Here is an 18,306-nt window from a genome sequence, read left to right as displayed (position 1 = left end):
ATATTAATTGCGAAATGTTACTTTCATATTGAAAATACTAGGTGTGTGAAAAGGGATTATTGTAATAAATTGTGGCAAGAGAGGTGTTAGTAGAAAAACAGCTTTATAAAATCATTGTTTACCTTTATCGAGCAATCGTTTTATTGTAAAACTTGCACTTCGAATTGTGATTTTATATTTAGATTTTCTCTGTTTTATTTCTTTTTCATAAAAAAGATCGTTTTTTATTGTAAACCTCAATAATTTTTTAATTCCGTTAATCGGTATTAAATTTGTGGATTATTTTTATCGTTATTGTTTGGTAATAACGAATAAATATTTGTTTTTTAATTAATTTTATTTTGCACGCTGCTATTTTGTGTAGTCTGTTGATCAGTATCAAAGAAGCCAGATAATACCACGCAGCATCCAAGTGGAAATAAAGGAAGTACTACTGCTTAAAATAAAGAAATTAAAAAAAATTGTATTTTAAGGAACATATCTAATTTCGTGGAATAACTGCGCTATACTATATACATAACCTTTATAATTTATCTACATTTGCGATGAGCTTCCTTATCCGACCACCGACTTAATTAATCGGTGTTTATTTGCAAACAATCGTTTTGTGCACGTACGCTTCATGAAACGGTAGACTTTACATTTTAGTTATTTATTTATTACCGAAAAGTTTGGCTTGTTTCGTAATAACACTAAATTCAAGAACGCCTCGGTCCTGTGGCAGTGCGATCGAAGCGTGGAAACGTCGGAGCAGATTAAATTAACGCCGCGGCAAACGTTGAATATTGGATACGTGGTTCGGGCGGTGTGCGACGAAGAAAACGAGACGATGAGACGCGACGAAAGGAGAAACGAGGAAGGGTAAGCGAAGGATCGCTAGGGGCTAAAAACAGTAGAGTAGCGAGCAAGACAATAGAACTTATCGGAGTTATGAATAATGTCGGACCACAATGATACAGCACAATAACAGTTATAAATAATTGGCCCGAATTAAACTTGATGAATAATAGTTTGACGACAGAGACAATATCCCTAGTGCAGTAATTAAGTCGATACGAAGTCGAGGCTGGCGACATTCCTAAGAAAGGACGGTGGGGTGCTTCCCGTTTTGATTAATGTTACACTCCGTGACGCTCAGCAAATTGCGGAATTCTCTTCCTTGGCCATTTCCCTTGCGATACGATACTGCGAAGTCTACTCCCTTCTGACTGTTGAATTTAAACATGTGAGGAAAAAGCAAACTCGTATACTTGATATAATGTTCCTTTTTTTATTATTTTCATTAACTTATATAGTCTGATAATTTTAACTAATTTAATAAAACTAAGTTTTGTATGAAATATGTAAGAATAAATTTATATATGTATATATATATATATATATAGAGAGAGAGAGAGAGAGAGAGAGAGAGAGTGAGAGAGAACTCTATAAAATAATAATTACCAAATTAATTTTACTCTAATACCCCGTGTTTGTAAAAATATGTATTCCCTCTTAAATACATGAAACATGTATATAGAAATATGTTTTTCTCTTATGTGTTTTGGTTTCTTTTCTATTTTGACAGTAACCTTACTTTCTTTCGGATATAGCTTTTTTTATTCTGTTTAGTGTTTTGTCCGCGTTTTGACTTGGGTTTCTTCTAGAATTTTTGGTTTTATTTTCTAATTTCATTTTCATTGTGTGTGAAAGTATTTTTCTTTTATTGTATACATCTTTTATTGGAAAATTAGATTAAAGTGTGTGTGTTACACAGGGTGTGTAATACACAGAGTAGTATATAGATTATAATAGATACACAAAAGTATATCTTTTTGGAATTTCGACCTAATGAATTTTAATCTCCATTATTTTTTGTTATTCATTGCTAACGTTTCCGTTGCGGTACAAGGTTTCTTTTTGGATTTACTTCTGTTTTGTAATTTTTAATCTCGGTATTAAAATATTAATGAATTTATATATTTTCCGAGCTTTAAAAGTGCGTAATATAGCCGTGCTAATATTTCATCTAATTATTGTACTAGAAATTTTACCGAGAAAGGAATCCATCATTTGAATAGAGTACATTAATTGAAGGTTGCTTTGACAAAATTTAACAGATTTTGATATTAAATAATGAATTTTTTTTTGTATTAGTTTAACGCCCGTGTACATACTGCATTGCAGTCTTATGAAACAAGTTAATGTTTCTCTAATTTCTGTGTTGCAGTTGTAGACGTTTTTAAAACCGTAGCGTATTTTTTTGTACCCATAAGTTTGATATCTAGTTTGCACTTACGTGGAATATATTGTGTAAGTAGTGTTACATTTCACAACTTACTCTGTTTTATTCTAGTGTAGAGCTTGTTTTTAGATTATATATTACCTATAAAATGTGTTATTTTTATTTTTTAAATTAGCTTTAATTTTTATTTATTGAAATTTTTTAAGCGTTTGTTTCTTTAAAGGTATTAAAGTACAATACAGGAAGAGCAAAAAACTGTGTTTAAAATAATAATATCTAACTAAATTAGGTTTAATTTTTATAAATTTCCTAAAATCCATCTTGTACGTAACTGTACCATTAATTAACATATATTTCCTCTTCGCTTATAGAGTACAACGACTGGTGTATGGTGTATAGTATTACTTTACAAATAGAAATAGTTAAATTAATTTGATGTTTTATACTGCCTGTCATAATTTATTTTAACTCATAGTTCTTTCATCGATAAAAATGATTGTAGCAACACAATCGGTCTCATAATGAGTAAAGTGATGATTTAACTAGCGCTTTCTATAATCATGGCGTCCTATTATCCAACAATCGAGTACATTTTACCTGATGAAGAATTTTCACTACGCAAAATCAACCCTCATTTTCTCCAGTGAACCTGGCATAGTGTACTTATAGTCTAGAAAAGCTCTACCGCTATCAGTTAAAACGTGTTTCTTATCTGGTCGCTTACAATCATTTGTTTATGACTAGTAACATATAATCAAGAAAGCATTTTTCGGCTAATAGCTAATGTATATAATTAATGGTAATGTACATCGAATTTAAAACTATTCAACAAAAAAAAAAAACGGGTGGAAAGAAAATTGCATTTTATTTATTTAAAATTATACTATTTTTGTTTAAATGGCATATAATATTAAAATATATATCCTTAAATATAACGGAAGTTTATCGTATAAAATTAATAATATTCTAATGTATTATTTGTAATAATGTTATTTTTTTAATTGGGATATTAATTTTGTCGAATTCCACGTTATTTACAATTAACATATTTTTTTACTTATGAATTTTCCCCGTGAAAAGAAAGAACAATTTTTTTATTAAAACTTAAGTCGGTTGAGGGAAAAAACTTTGGCTAATTGCGTAGTGGTAGTTGGGTAATGGGGAATAATAAAAGGGATAATATGTAAAACGTCATCACATCGCGTTACGGTAGGACACTTAAAACGGTCATTAAAATAAATAAGAGCCAGCCACCAGCAAAAGAGTAACAGCAGCGACGTTAGAGGTGACGACTGTGAGCCCAGCTGGGATTATGACGATGCTGCGTTGCAGCCGTGGGAACCACTTCACATCTGCTAACCCTTTCAGTATCGCCTTACTGACTGTTACTGCACACTTGTTCGTTCCGTACAACTCTCCTTAAGTCTCGATACTGACAACTGTCTCATCTATCTTTGTATTTCATTAATATACATTCCACCTTTTAATATTATAATAAGCGTAACATTTGTCTGCGGTTTCTGGTCTGATTTACTTTTAAATGCGAATATTGTTAACTTAATGATCGGTTAATTAGCTTAGACGATTCATTTTATGAGAACGCAGGAGGAATTCATTATCTTATTTCATATAACGGAGAAATGCGTGCTCTAACCCTGATTTATATTAACGAATAAGTAACTTTCCTCCGGGTTATTTTCTTTCCTAATGTGCGCAAGGGAACTTAGTTAATATTATAAGAAACGGTTTTCCACGATAAATGTTTATTAAATTTTATATACTTTAATCCTTGTTCTAAAATATTTTACTATGCCTTCTGTTATTTGTTAGTTATCAATCAGAATAGTTGTAGCCGATGTGACATAGATGCAAGTCACTTCCATAACCGGCATACATATTCTCGAAATAACAAGCCTCTAATACCAGGCTTTCTAAAGAAAGAGATTTCTTTAGAAACTTTCGCTGAACCAAAATATACTATATGATATCATCATAATAATCCCACTGAATTGTAATATGTTCAGCTCTACAAGCAACAATTTCATTCTGTGAATTACAAGAAACGGCTGTGTAATGAACATCATTATTTTCAGAGAAAACAATTCTGTCTAGCCTTCTTACAACTCAGACTCTTTACTTATGTCGTAGTCAATGAAAGACAGTCAGGAAGTGTTAAGCAACAGAAATAACGTATCCCTTCTGTAATACTAGAACCGTTTTCGGCATTACGCCGTTACTTGGAAAACTTCAAAATAAGAAAACACTATTTATGTTTGTTATTATTCAGATGGTTTAATCCATTTTCGTCAAGGTAGTAAACAAAAATAATGTTTAATAATTTAACAGATTTTTTTAATTTTTATCCTGATGATGGTATAACGTCACAAGGACTCGCGAACATTTTTAAAAAAAGGCTGCTTTGCTGATTTACCCTAATCTTCCGTGTCGCTTAAAATACTAAATAATATCACCTTTGTATAGCATATTCTTGTCGGTGAATAAAGTAGAAGTTAGTGATTTTTGCATTCAGTCAAGTCGGTCACTTGAAATCGTTATTTAACGGCATCCAACACGTATGTAGGATATTAGTTTAGAGTTTCTAATATTTATTTTTATTTAATTGGTGATACCAACCAATTATTATTTGTTATATATATATATATATATATATATATGTATTGGTTTTTTTTGTAAAATATTTTTTTTTTCTAAGGTTTTGTTGTAATATTGTAATTATAATTTTTTTTTCCGAATCCATTTTCGACCAAATTAATCACAAAAAAACTTCATGAATTTGTGTCAAATTTCAATAAAAAGTCTGTTACAATCTTTTTTCTAATGTTATTTTCTTCTTTTATTTCTTACTAATTACATGTATTTATTCCTTGGAATAAAATTCAGGTTGATAACAATAAGAATTGAATTTTATTGTACTGGAAAAAATTTAGGAATTAAATTTGGCAATTTTTTCTATTTAATTTGTAAAATTATGAACCACCGACAAAGCAATGAATGCATCAAAATTAAATTCGTTCATACAGATATTGAGATCAAAAGAAAATTCTTTTAAATATTTTTGCCTTATAATATTGCTCTTTATTGTGATTTTAGGAAGTTTACCTACAAAATTAAAAACCGATTTTCACCACTTTTGAACGGCCGCCATTTTGTCCAGTCGCATATAAACAAGTCATACTTACTCTAATCTACAAACCCGTGTACTTCCCTAAATTCTACTAATTTTCTTCAAAAATCGACCTTTTTTTCCCCCGTTGACTGGACTAATAGAAGGAATTTTATCCCAACCAATGTAAAACAATATTGCTAAGGTAAAGCTTTTTTCTTGTATGTAAAAGGCTTTATTTAGGTATTGTATGACAGGACCTGCCCTAATGGCAGAAAACTATGAATGAATGAAAGGTATTATTATTTTTTTTTTTTAGGTTTTTAGGGGCATCGACTACTTTGGTCATTAGCCCCGTCCCACTTCAAAAAAAAAAAAAGGTTAAAAATTTCTTATTCTTATAGAACTTTCGAATCTAATAATCACCGTCTAGGCTTTCCTTTCGGCCATCCTTTCTTGCACCTTTTTTCCATTCTGCGAACGGCTTCAACTTCCGATGACAGTGTGTCTGAGGCCTCACACATGGCATCTTCTTCTCTTTCTGATGCCAATGACTTTCGCCAGCTTACATCAGGTGCTGAAAGCTTCGTTGGTGCTGTTAGCATCGTTGCTATTGAATCTAAACTCGCAAGCGATGCATTTTCGGCGGCTGATGAACTTGATTCGATCTCTAACGGAGTACCAAGGACCTGCTGAAATAGACGCTCTCGCCGAAGCTGTTCGCTGAGCTTTAGGAGGCTGTATAGGTACAGTTTTAATATTGTCTGTGTCTAGTGCTTTTTCAATAATAACTTGCACTTCCATTTCGGTAGACACAGATTTTTCTTGTACTCTTGTCACAGTTTCCTTATTCTTCTGACTCGACGACGGAGTGATCTTTTGGTCTTTGCCAGATAAATCCAAATTTTTAATTTTTACGTCAGTTGGTGGCGTTATAATCGCAGGTTTTTCTGGTTTTTTGTGCTGGGTCGGTACGTCTCTTATATCAACGACGTCAGTCCTGGAATGAGTCTTCGCATATTTGATTGGTCGATGAGTCGACTCAATCTTTGTATCAATGATTTTTTCTATTATTGCTGCAAGACTTGGTGTCATCGTATTAAGCAACTGCTCCATGTTCATTTTTGATGGGGAAGGGGCAGCAGCCGCTTCTGCATAAGTGGTCGATGGTCGAGGTGTTCTTTGACTAACAATTTTCTTCGCTTCAGGATAACTAACCTTTTGAAGCGTTTTAACCTCCTGAATGGCCGTTTCAGATTTATATACTGGGAAATTCCTGGACCGGCAGTTGTGGTGCCCTTTACAATTAATACAGATTGGAGGGTCTTTACATGGATTACCCTCATGTATCTTCATTCCACATTTGCAAATTTCCTGAGCTTCACATCTAGCTGCAGTGTGTCCGAATCGTTGACATTTAAAACACCTCATAGGCTGTGGAATGAAAGCACGTACATCAAGCCGATGTATGCCAGCTCGTACCTTTTCAGGAAGGTTAGGCCTGTTAAATGTCAGTACATGCGAGGCCGAAGGAAGAACCTCACCATTTCTTCTCATTGTTAGTCTGCGACACTGAATCACTCCTTGATTCGACATTTCATGTACTACTTCTTCTTCTGTACGATTAGAAGATCGCGGCAAACAACAACTCCTGTGGATGTGTTAAGGGTGCTATGCGGTTGCACAGATACCGCAAATTCACCGATCTTCTTCAATGCCTGGACTTTCTGACTTTGGCTGTCGTTGATAGTTTCGACGTGCAATTAAAAGTCTTCCGTATATCTTTAACGGGACCACCAGCACAATTAGCAATCTCTGTAACGATTAAGAATGGACTGACCTTTTGGAAGTTTCCATTCTCCTTCGTAATAATTAAAAATCTTGGTTTGGGAACATTGTTTCCAAACAACGACTTTCTCAATTCTCTACTGATTTTGTCAGCATCTTTCTTGATTTTATCTGACTCCTTACTCTTTTTCCTCTTCGCTTGTGGCGAATCGGAGGTTTCTAAACGAGGGTGTTTACGTGCACCCTCTGCCACGTTAGATTGTTCAAGAATACTCATTGTATATTTCCCTTCTGTAGCAAGGCTAGCCGCCGGGGTACACCCCCACTCCAGGGCTACTAACCTTGGAGGTCCGATCCGGTACTCCGGTGGAACCGGAATATGTCTTGGCAGAGAGCGGATGCGCAGTCTCTGCACTGACTCCAGGCTCCTACTCACCGAAGCTTTCAGAGCTCCCATGCACCGACATACATGGGCACCATTGCTACATGCTTGCCATCGCAGGGGGCATGTGGACAACGGAAGGGTCTCCGTTAGACCTGTAATAACATTGACCCTGGCCGCCACATCGCCAGCTCTAAAAATGCTATGAGTCCATTTCCAAATCGTTTATTTTTCCATATCCTGCAGGTGGCCGAAAACTCCAATCCATATGATGACCTGAAGGTGGAAACAGGTCAAAAGAAAAGCATATCCGATAAATTTACTCGGAGCCCCGTTAGCCAGCTATATAAATCGTACATAAGTACAGCTGTTGCCGCCCTGGACGTGGAACGTAGATGTTGTGTTCCAGACGTGGGGATTACCTACCTCAGGGCATTATTATTATTATTATTAATTATTGATAGAATTAAGTTTTATTCTTTATTTACATACCATACTTTACCGTTGCAGTCTTATAAGCACAGTTTTATCGGCCGTTCATATTGGCATTGTGTTGAATTTCTAGTTTTATTTATAATGATAATTTACCATGTTACTTTGTAAAAAAAGTCCAATCTTTTTTTTTTAACCTTCCGATAATAAAATTTTGTCGCAAGTCAAGGTAAGATCTTTTGAATAAGACCAGCTTAAAAGCCGGCTATTCTTTAAGTCGTGCAGTAGTGATATTTTATACTGTTTATAAGTGCTGGATCAGTATTAGGAATGCCTCGTCGGGGAGTCTTATTCTTTAAGACTTTGGGGATTTGCGTCCTCACGGGCCTAGCCTCTGTAGCTTTTCTTCCCTCTTCACATTGAGCTGCAGAACACGTTACACATACACTACACCAAGAACACTACACAATCTACAACATATACCCTTACTCAACTACATTACAACATTCTACACTATTTCCTCTTTTACTTACACTCGGTGATGTTGCAACACCTTACAAAACACAACCGTAACTGAAGGTGGAAACTGTCGTGCCGATGGGTGAATGGCTCAACGTGATGAGTCTCAAACGATATCCTCTGGGCACCTGGGCAAATCCAGTTGTATTTATCTCTAGCTTCAGTACGCGTGCGCTCTGCTGGAGTGGTCCGTTATATCGCCAGTATACATAGGACCAATTTCAAGTCCACAAATATATTCTATGATAGTTGATGCTCCATCTGAAAATAACACCAAATTTTGTCTAGTGAAAAGGCCTCGGTCAGCATTGTCTGACGAGGATAATAGTCCTGCAAAAGAGAGTACATTAAATTCTAAAGCAAGCAAATATAAAATATAAAATTATTCGTTCTGTTGTTCTTCGGAATAATCAGGAGGGTGGCTCCCTCCATAAGGCCTCGCCTTTACTAATTAACAGAGTTGTAACCGGTTCAAGTGGTTCTCCGAAGAACATCAGAAGTTTACTGGACGGAACGTATCTGATAGAAAATGTTAATGATTAGCAGAGTCGCTTTCTGTTACGTCTCAGCAATATGGTTGGCATTAACATAAGTGCTGTATGCCACAAGACACTGAATACCAGCCGGGGAGTAATTTTTTGCCGCGACCTTCTGGAGATGAATGTAATTAAAATAATTGATGAACTTCGTAACCAGGAAGTTTTGAAAATGAAACGAATAAAGAAACGATAAAACGGGCTGGAAGAACCTAACCTTCGCTTATATTAGCATTTAATCTTCCGGTACCACCAGAGAAGATTAAAGTGGTTACCTGACGGTTCGGGTGTCACCTTTCATCGCCAACCCAGACGATGTTTCCAGTGCCAAGGGTATGGTCTTACCACAACATCTTTTTCAAAACTGAAATTTGCACTCGATGTGCCAAAGAAGGTCACAACTACGCTAACTTCCAGGAGGAAGAAAGATGTGCTAACTGTGGGAACACATTCAGCTCGATCTCGAGTTTGCCCAACTTTTAAAGAAGAGAAGGCAATCCTAGAAATCTGTACCGAGCAAAAGCTTTCTTTCCCAGCCGCCCGAAGAGAATATAAAAAGACACTTAGCTCTCGAAACGTGGTTGAACCGGATGTCTCTTTCTCTGCTGCGACATCAAGTAAAGCTTCTATAAATGCAGGCAACCAACAATACGGATCGTGCAGTGAGCTGAAAAAGCTTGTTCAGGTGTTTATATGATTAGGTTGCTTCACTTACTGCAACTATTCTGAGTTAACGAAGATGGACAATAAGTCGGCAGTTACAGCTAGTAAAACTAACACTAGTGGGATCCCTCTGAAAGTTCCTGTCCCTAAAGTTTTACCTTTGCGGATATGAGTAAATACGACTGGTGGTGGTAAGCCACCAAATAAGCTACCTGTTAAGGGAGCACACAACCAAGAAACATATTACAAGATGCGGTAATACTCAGAGGCTACAGTTGTGAGAGATACGGCTGTCTTGTAGAGACAGTAGAGAGAATGGTGGTGTTGCTATTTTCACGCGAAATAAGGTGTCGGCTACAAAGATACCAGTAGCTACTCTCATTCCTGCTGTTACTGTAAAAATCTCAGTCCTCGTTAAATTGCATATCTGTAGTTTGTATCTCTCACAAAACTTTGAGCTCACTGCTCTAGAAATATGAAATCCCATCGCCGTCGTTAATAGTATGAGACTTCAAGCCCACCATAATTCCTGGCCTCTCGAGAAAATGATAAACAGATTGGGACAAGACTTGGACCTTTGTTTTTCTGAATGATGGGTCATACACATTCATGTCATCATCTGGTCACACTGTCCAACATCGACTTCTCCTTATGGTAACCGAATTTACTCCGTCTTATTTGGTTTATTTGTGACGACCTTCATGACAGTGACCACAGTTCAATTATTATTGCTTCTGGTGTCGATCGCAAGGTGAACAAAAGAGCACAGAGATGGATGGCAGACTCCCTTGAAGAACTTACCTCTTTTACGTCCCTGATAGTTGAAAATGCTAATAGATATATCCCACCAACATCGGGAAACCCTAGACGTCCTTCCGTTCCTTGGTAGAATGATGATTGCCAAAACGCTATTAGCAAACGATTGCAGGCACTGCGCAAATATAACCTTAGGCCTACAAATGAACTTCTCGATTTCTACTGTAATGCTAGACCGTTATGTCGTCGGGTATTCTTAGACACTAGGAGGAAGCCATGCAGGAAATGGATGGACACCATCTCACGTACTACTCCCACGTCTATTGCATGGAAAAATCCGTGCAATTTCCGGATCACCGAAACAATCATTTCTCGGACTCATTCATGAAAGAGAACTCTTACATCACCTTCTGCAGTGGCAAGTAACTTGGCAGATTGTTTCCGTTCGGTGTCCCTCACTCAGCATACAGTAATGAATTTCAGAATTACATATTACAGTTGGAAGTATTTACGTTAAACGTTGGTAATTGTGTCTGTGAATGAAACGCGCCATTTTCATTCAACGAGTTGCCACATACCCCTAAAACTCACGTGATTGTACCTCCCCTAGACCTGACATTCGTCTCAGTATACTCTCACACCTTCCTAATTCGGCGCTACAACACCTGTTGTTTATTTATAATAGTTTATTCTCCTCACAAGTCTTCCCTGCGGTCTGGTCAGAACCCGTTGTCGTACCAGTACTTAACCCTGGAAAAGATTAACCAAACCCCTCAAGCTACCGCCCTATCTCTTTGACAAGCGTTTTATGTAAAATGATGTAGAGAGATTGGTGAACCGCAGGCTTACATGGCACCTAGAGAGACATGGCCTTTTATGTTTAGAACAGTGCGGTTTCCTCCAAGGACGTTCTTCCATTGGTCATTTAGTATCAGTATTCAACTATTCAAAATGTTTTCCTACTCCACCGGCGCATCGTCGCTATCTTCTTTGATATCAAGAAGGCATACTACACGGTCTGCCGATATGATATTCTAAACACCCTTAAAGAATGGAGAGTCAAAGGCAATTTGCTTGCATTTATTAGGGGTTTCTTAAATGACCGAACTTTCCGTATTTGTGTTGGAGATTCTTTATCGGGTAGCGTCACCTTGTAAAATAGAGTGCTTCAAGGAATTGTATTAAGTGCCATCTTATTTGCTGTAGCCATCAACAGTATTAGTGAATTTGTGCAGCCATCTGTTTCATGTTCTTTGTCGATGATTTCGCTATATACACATATATTACATCCCGTTCAACAGCCACGACAGAGAAACTACTACAGGACACTATGTCTCGCCTTGAAGCTTGGTCCAAGGTTACCGGCTTCACATTTTCATCTGAGAAAAAAATACCACAAATTTTTGTGAACGAAGAGCTAATTGCTATTTCTCGTGATATTAAGTTTTTAGGTTTGTTTTTTGACAGCCGTCTTAGGTGGACTAATCACATCAAATAATTAAAATTGAAATGTTCCAAATTGCTAGATATGCTGCGAGTTCTTAGCAACACCAACCGGAGAGCCGATAGGTCACGTATGTTGTGATTTTATTATTTGTTAGTTCGTTCCCCTATTATGGTTGTATCGGCTACTCTTCAGCGGGTCATACCGCGCTGAAGATGTTAGATACATCGCTTTTCTTCGTCTTGCTACAGGTGCTTTTAAATCACGCACTGTCTCTAGCATACTTGTTGAGTGCAATGAACCATCTCTTTGGGATAGACGTGACCAACTTCTAGCATTTTACTTTGCCTGTCTTAAAGGGAAACCAAATCACCCGGCTTTTACTGCTGTTCTTGCGAATCCTAATTTACAAAGAAATGAAGACCATCCACGTTATACTGCACCTATGGGTGTACGTACCCGGCGGTTACTACAACTTTTAAACGTTGACATACCTTCAATTTTCCAACGTATCCTATTGTTCATATCCTTCGTGGAGAATCAGCCTTATAAACTTCATTTTTGACCTTACCATGTACAAAAAAATCAACACCACCTTTCGTCTTTCAGCAAATGTTTCACCATATTCTCTCCAAAATAAACCTAGATGCAATAGTGTATACCCAGATGGATCGAAACAGAATGATACCGTTGGATCCGCCTTTATTCTTAATAGCAGAATCTACATGTTCGGTTTACCTAATATTACAGGTTTTTTTTAGTGTAAGCTATCAATAAGGCTTTGAATCTCGTTAACGCAAAATACCGTCATATCCTTATTTATAGCAACTAGTGTGTTTCACACCAAGCTTTAGAAAATCTTTACTCTAGACATCCTTTGATCACCGAAATCTATAATGCAGTCGCTGAGTTGAACCATGGCAATACACAAGTGAGTTTATGCCGGATCCGTAGCCACGTAGGAATTGCGGGTAATGGACGTGCAGATTCCGCTGCTAAAGACGCATGTAGTCAACCTTTCTTCACCACTAGTGTTATTCGATTTTATTAATTGTGTAAAACACGTTCTTCGAATAAAGTGGCAAGGTAACTGGATTGCCACAGTGGATAATAAACTCCGGTACATTAAAAATACTGTATTGCCGTGGACTTGTCTTTCAGAAAACTCCGTCGAGAGGAAGTAGTCCTTTGTCGATTGCGGTTAGACCATACCAGACACATTCATGGGTATCTGATGTCAACAGTAAACATGTCAACAGTTCGCACCAATGTGCGTACGATGCAATTGCCGCTTGACTGTGCGCCAGTTAAATTTTATTCTTGCTGTTACCTGAAAGGAGCCCTTTGCACTTCCTTTCAGGGTTCGTTAAATTTATTTTAGTATATATATATATATACACATCTCAGGAATGGTCGAACTGAGAATGTACAAGACTACACTTCATTTACACTCATACATATCATCCTCATTCATCCTCTGAAGTATTATCTGAACGGTAGTTACCGGAGGCTAAACAGGAAAAAGACAGTATATATATATATATAACTAAAATAAATTTATATATGTATATATATGTAGTTTTTTAAATATATTATTTATTTTTTAAGTGATCATCTGTCATAGTAGTTATAATTAATTTTTTAGTTTGTTAGCTGGGATAGTAATTGTACATTTTTGTGTTTAATATTTTAGTTTAAGTTTTTATTCTGTTTTAGTTTTTGTTTCCTATTAGATTTTATACTTTGTTTTTGTATTTTTGTTTTCCTGGCGACGATAACGTAAAAAAAACGTTTTTCGCCCCCCCCCCCCAAAAAAAAAAAATTAGGAATGTTACGAAATTACGATAAAAATTTCCATTAAATATGATAAATGTCCCTTTGTTAATAGCGGTGTATTAATGATTAAGATTGATTTCGTTTTTTTCCATAATAATTATAATAGTAATAATAAAGTTCATTCATTTAATTTGTAACATATGGTGATTCTTCCTTTTACTCAGACATAGTAGTAATTCAAGACATACAGTTGCAGTAGGGTATTATTTTTTCCTCCTTTTTATCCAGTAGACCGTCGCCTATTTGTAAATAATTTTGTTGCTATGGTTTCTTTTTTAAGAAAAGAATATGGTCCGTTTGGTATATTCTCTTAATGAAGACATTTTGAGTTAATAGCATTCACCAGTAATGAGTGAGATTCATCTTCCTCGGTCTGCCGCCTTTTCTCTTTTACTATATAGTCTCACCTATCACCAATAGACACCATTTGGTGCTTTTTTTTGTTTATTCCAATTAAAACGTATTTTTAAAACTGTTAATTCATTATCCAAAATACTGTTTATCATTTCATCTCTATGATCTGCTGAATCTTTCCTGAATCATATAAATGAAAATTATCAATTGCGGTGTCATTTAAAATTGTAAAAAAAAATGTATGATTTTAATATTATTACTACATTTTACTATCGACAATAATTTCATATACCTGTATAATGTGATATATTTATGCCTAATGATATGGTAACTAAAGGATATGATATTTTTTTATATTAATTTTACACTAAACCTACATACAGAGTGATTCACAAGAATTTAAAAACTTTCAGGATATGTTCTATTGATGAAAAAAAGAAACCTCATACAGACAAGTTTGGAAATATTTTGTTAGCGAGTGTTGACTGGCGAAAGATTTTGCCCTGATTTCTGGTCTTCGATAAAATTAAGCCGGCCTAATGTAGACCCAGATTAAGGGAAAAATTTAGTTTTATATAAAATTTGACCTGAAATATTGAAAAAATTATTAAATTTCAGTGTAATATTTTTGTTACTTTTTTTTTAGAAATCCGGAGTGAAAGAAAAAAGATCGGGATCGAAAATCATATTTTATGTTTGCGTAAAATAAGTTTATTAAATAGGTAATAAACATTATAAAAATTTTCATAGAGAAGTTGATTTTGAGTAAAATAATATGAATAGATCCATTAGGCCCTAAATTACAAAGGTAATAATTTTGACGTTATTAAAAACAAAACATATCAAAACAAAAGAATTAATAACTTTAGAAAAATGAACAATCATATTTAAAAAAAAAGAAAAACAAGTATGAAATTTCTTATATATATTTTCACCAAAATTAGTTACATTCTTCGTGAATTATTCTATATAAATGGTTATTTAAAACTACCAACATTATCTCTTATCAAAATTCACAATGACATGTGTGAAAAATGTATGTATATTTTTGTTGAAAGTAAAACATTTTTGATAGTTATTTAACTGAAATAATACGTCATATCTTGCTATTAATTTCTTTAATAACTAAATATGGTGTTAAAAGGCACTAGAACGTATTTGACAGAATTTTTGTATTTATTTTTAATTTATAATTAATCTCAGATTTTCAATAATTCGAGCAGCTACTAATTCTCTTAGTCCAATTCCGTGACCTTAGTATAACGAAAATCTAGCTACTCGTACCTAATGAGAATATACGCCTGGGAAAGAGGATACATCAAAAAAAGTTTACTTCTTTAATTTTGAACCGTTTGAAAAACTGAGTGCTAATTAATTGTTTGGGCTATGTTACATTCCACATATTATTTACAACATACTTCTTGAAGAAGACCCTACGTTTTTAAATAGTTTCCAAATATATTTTCTTTCCTGCTAGAAAGTTGTTTATGTCTGTAAATCGTGATTTTGTATTATAAGAAAAGATCTAGTAAATGATCTTTCTTTCTTACACGGTTTATTCGGCGAGAAACCGGGCAAGAAATTATTACATTCTGATAAACCAAATAGTTGTAAGTGTAGTCTGTTGTTTTAAAATTGAAGTATGACAGATTTTTTAAATTAGTAGTAAAATTATCTGATGTATTTTCACGATTCAAAAACCAAAACAAATGTGTAAATCTGTGATTGTTTTTGCTACTTTTCATTTTTATTCAAGCCTAAGTAAACCGAAAAGTAGATAATTATTTGATTTACCGTCATGTTATGTTTCCGTAAACCATTTAATGTGCATATAATTGTATCGATTTGAAAAGTATATAAGGACGAAAAACCCGACTTACTTTGCATGTTTATCGATTCCCCGTATATTAATAAAATGTAATAGCTGTGTTATCTTGTTTTATTTTCATCTATGTATTTGTTGCTGTTTTCATTTAGGCAGACGAACCGACTGGAATGGAGATGGATTCACCTACAGAGGCATGTACAAGAAATAGAGAACCTGAAACTGGCTTCAAAGGTATATTAGTTTTTATCTCCGCTTTTTACGTTATTGTTAATTGTTAATTGTTGATACTTTATTTTTATGCCCTTGTTGTACACCCAAATACAATTATATAGTTTTTTCTTCGATTAAATATTTTAGAATAGTAATTCTCATCTAATATGAACAAGATTATAGGAAGCATATAAAAAAAAAAGAGAGAAAATATTTTTTAATTTGATCTACGGTGTAAAAGGTCTTTATGCAAGCTAGACGTTTTAACTACAGGTGTACAGTAATTCGTATTTAGTAATAAAAATAGTTTTAATGTATTAATAAAAAGGAAGAAAATTTTGACCGTGTTAAATTTACTTAGTATAAATGATAAAAAAATAGTGAAATTGGATCATTTCAAATATCTCTGAGAATGGAAAAGTTAAAATTCTTTACATAAAAAAGCGTTAAAAGTTAGACCTAATAAAATGGAATTAACTTCCCAGCTATCGAAATACACATATAACAAACAGTCTTTTATGGAACTAAAAATTTCGACACTGTAAAACCGTGGTGAAACCGCAAGCAATCTATGCGGCAGAAACCCAAGGACTATACAACAAAGGTGTACTAAAAGGTTTAGAAGAAAAAGAAAGAAAAGTTTGTGAGTTCTAAATTTAGAATAATCAGGTAAAATTAATTCCAAATAACAAACTTTATACTAAAATTGAAAAACGTCAGGTACGATAAGAAGACGAATTGCGTTTTACTACTATTTATTTAGAATGAATAACAGTAGATCAACAAACAAATTCTTGATTTCTTCTAAAGTAAAAAAAAAAACTTAAGGTAAACGGTCACACAAGTCCAAGAAGACCTAGAAGAACTGATGAATTTATAAGAGAAAGAGACATTTTAAAGTGAATGTTAAAGGATAAAAATAAAAGGTTCCAAGAAACACCAAAACTCAAGAACAGAGCTGAACTTTCTGAAGAACGAAGTAAAGAGTTATCAAAAGGAATGAAGAGTTACTGGGCAGGTTGATAAACAGAAAATAAAATAACCGCAAATAAATTAATGATCTAACGTGTTCAAAGGTAAACTATTCGTGGAGGGGGGAGGAAGGAAAACTCGGTGAAGTTATATAAATTGGTGTGATTGTTCTTTTTTTTTCCAGGAAATAGTGAACCAGCTTGAACAAGAGTCTTAGTTTTAGGGAAATGGATTTTTTCCAATATTCAAAAATTAAGGGTTATAAAAACAAGAGCTGTAAAATTTCCTTCAAAATCCAGTTTTTTGTTTGGTTGCTACAAAGCAAAAATTAATTTACATACAACGTTTGGAAATTATTCCCCTCTTTGTTTCGTTTTTAAAACCTAATTTAAAGCTTTATTTATGTGATTACTGAAAACAAAATGACATATTTAAGAAACATAACTTTTTTTATGTAGTTTTTATCTCGTTTCTGAACAACAATCTGTCAAATTATAGACAAATTTTGAAACGTGTTTTTTTGTCTAAATTTCACTGATTTTATTTAAAATACGAGTACATACGTAATTCATAATTTTCGCTAAAGCGGCATAAAAGGATTAAAATTCTTTTTATAACAAATCATTTTTTTCCATAAAAATTATTTTTTTTTATTATTGGCCTTTTTTATGGAGTAGTCATAAAAAGGAATGGAGGCGATTTATTCATGAACTGTGGCTCGGTTAAATTAAGTTACGGTTGCTCTGTTTTTGTCACTTATAATTTCATTCCTATTTATTTCTGAAAAAAATTATCATGAATTTTTTTGTATTATTATTTATCTTACCTCTTTATAAAAATTAAAAAAAATTTTTTTTTTTAATGAATTTTTCTTTTTTATAACCTTTTTTTTAAATACAAAGGTAATCAAGACATGTTCTTTTGTTACCTTAACTGTACAACGCATTAAAATGTAAATGAAATAGGGAAAAAATATTTTTACATTACAATTTATATACTAGCTGTTTATTGTCGGTCATAGATGATATATTAATTTTTTTTTAACAAATATTTCAAGTGTAGATGTGGTTTATGTGTGTGTGGTTTATGACAGTAAACAGTACAGTATATATATTTGTAGATGAAATAAATCTAGCATAATGTTTAACATTAGACATATTTGGCTCATGATGATGATGACGCAAAAAGATTAGGACTCACCAGACGCACATACCCCCCTCTAACATCTGGATTTACGA

The 18,306-nt window shown here is 34.2% G+C and overlaps 1 protein-coding gene across 2 annotated transcripts in view; it reads left to right on the top strand.

The window, feature by feature from the left end:
* The window catches only part of LOC142319489 (ubiquitin carboxyl-terminal hydrolase 48-like), a 417,524-nt gene that overhangs the window by 357,550 nt on the left and 41,668 nt on the right, over nucleotides 1-18,306 (top strand). For both annotated transcript variants that reach the window (XM_075356825.1, XM_075356833.1), the window contains exon 19: nucleotides 16,036-16,117. In XM_075356825.1, the coding sequence (XP_075212940.1) occupies nucleotides 16,036-16,117 (82 nt within the window). The remainder of the gene's footprint in view (nucleotides 1-16,035; nucleotides 16,118-18,306) is intronic.

Source organism: Lycorma delicatula, chromosome 1, assembly GCF_047948215.1.
Source record: "Lycorma delicatula isolate Av1 chromosome 1, ASM4794821v1, whole genome shotgun sequence".
Taxonomy (NCBI): Eukaryota; Metazoa; Arthropoda; class Insecta; order Hemiptera; family Fulgoridae; genus Lycorma; species Lycorma delicatula.
The sequence above is the reverse complement of the archived record's forward strand: the minus strand, read 5'-3'. Positions and strand labels throughout refer to the sequence as shown.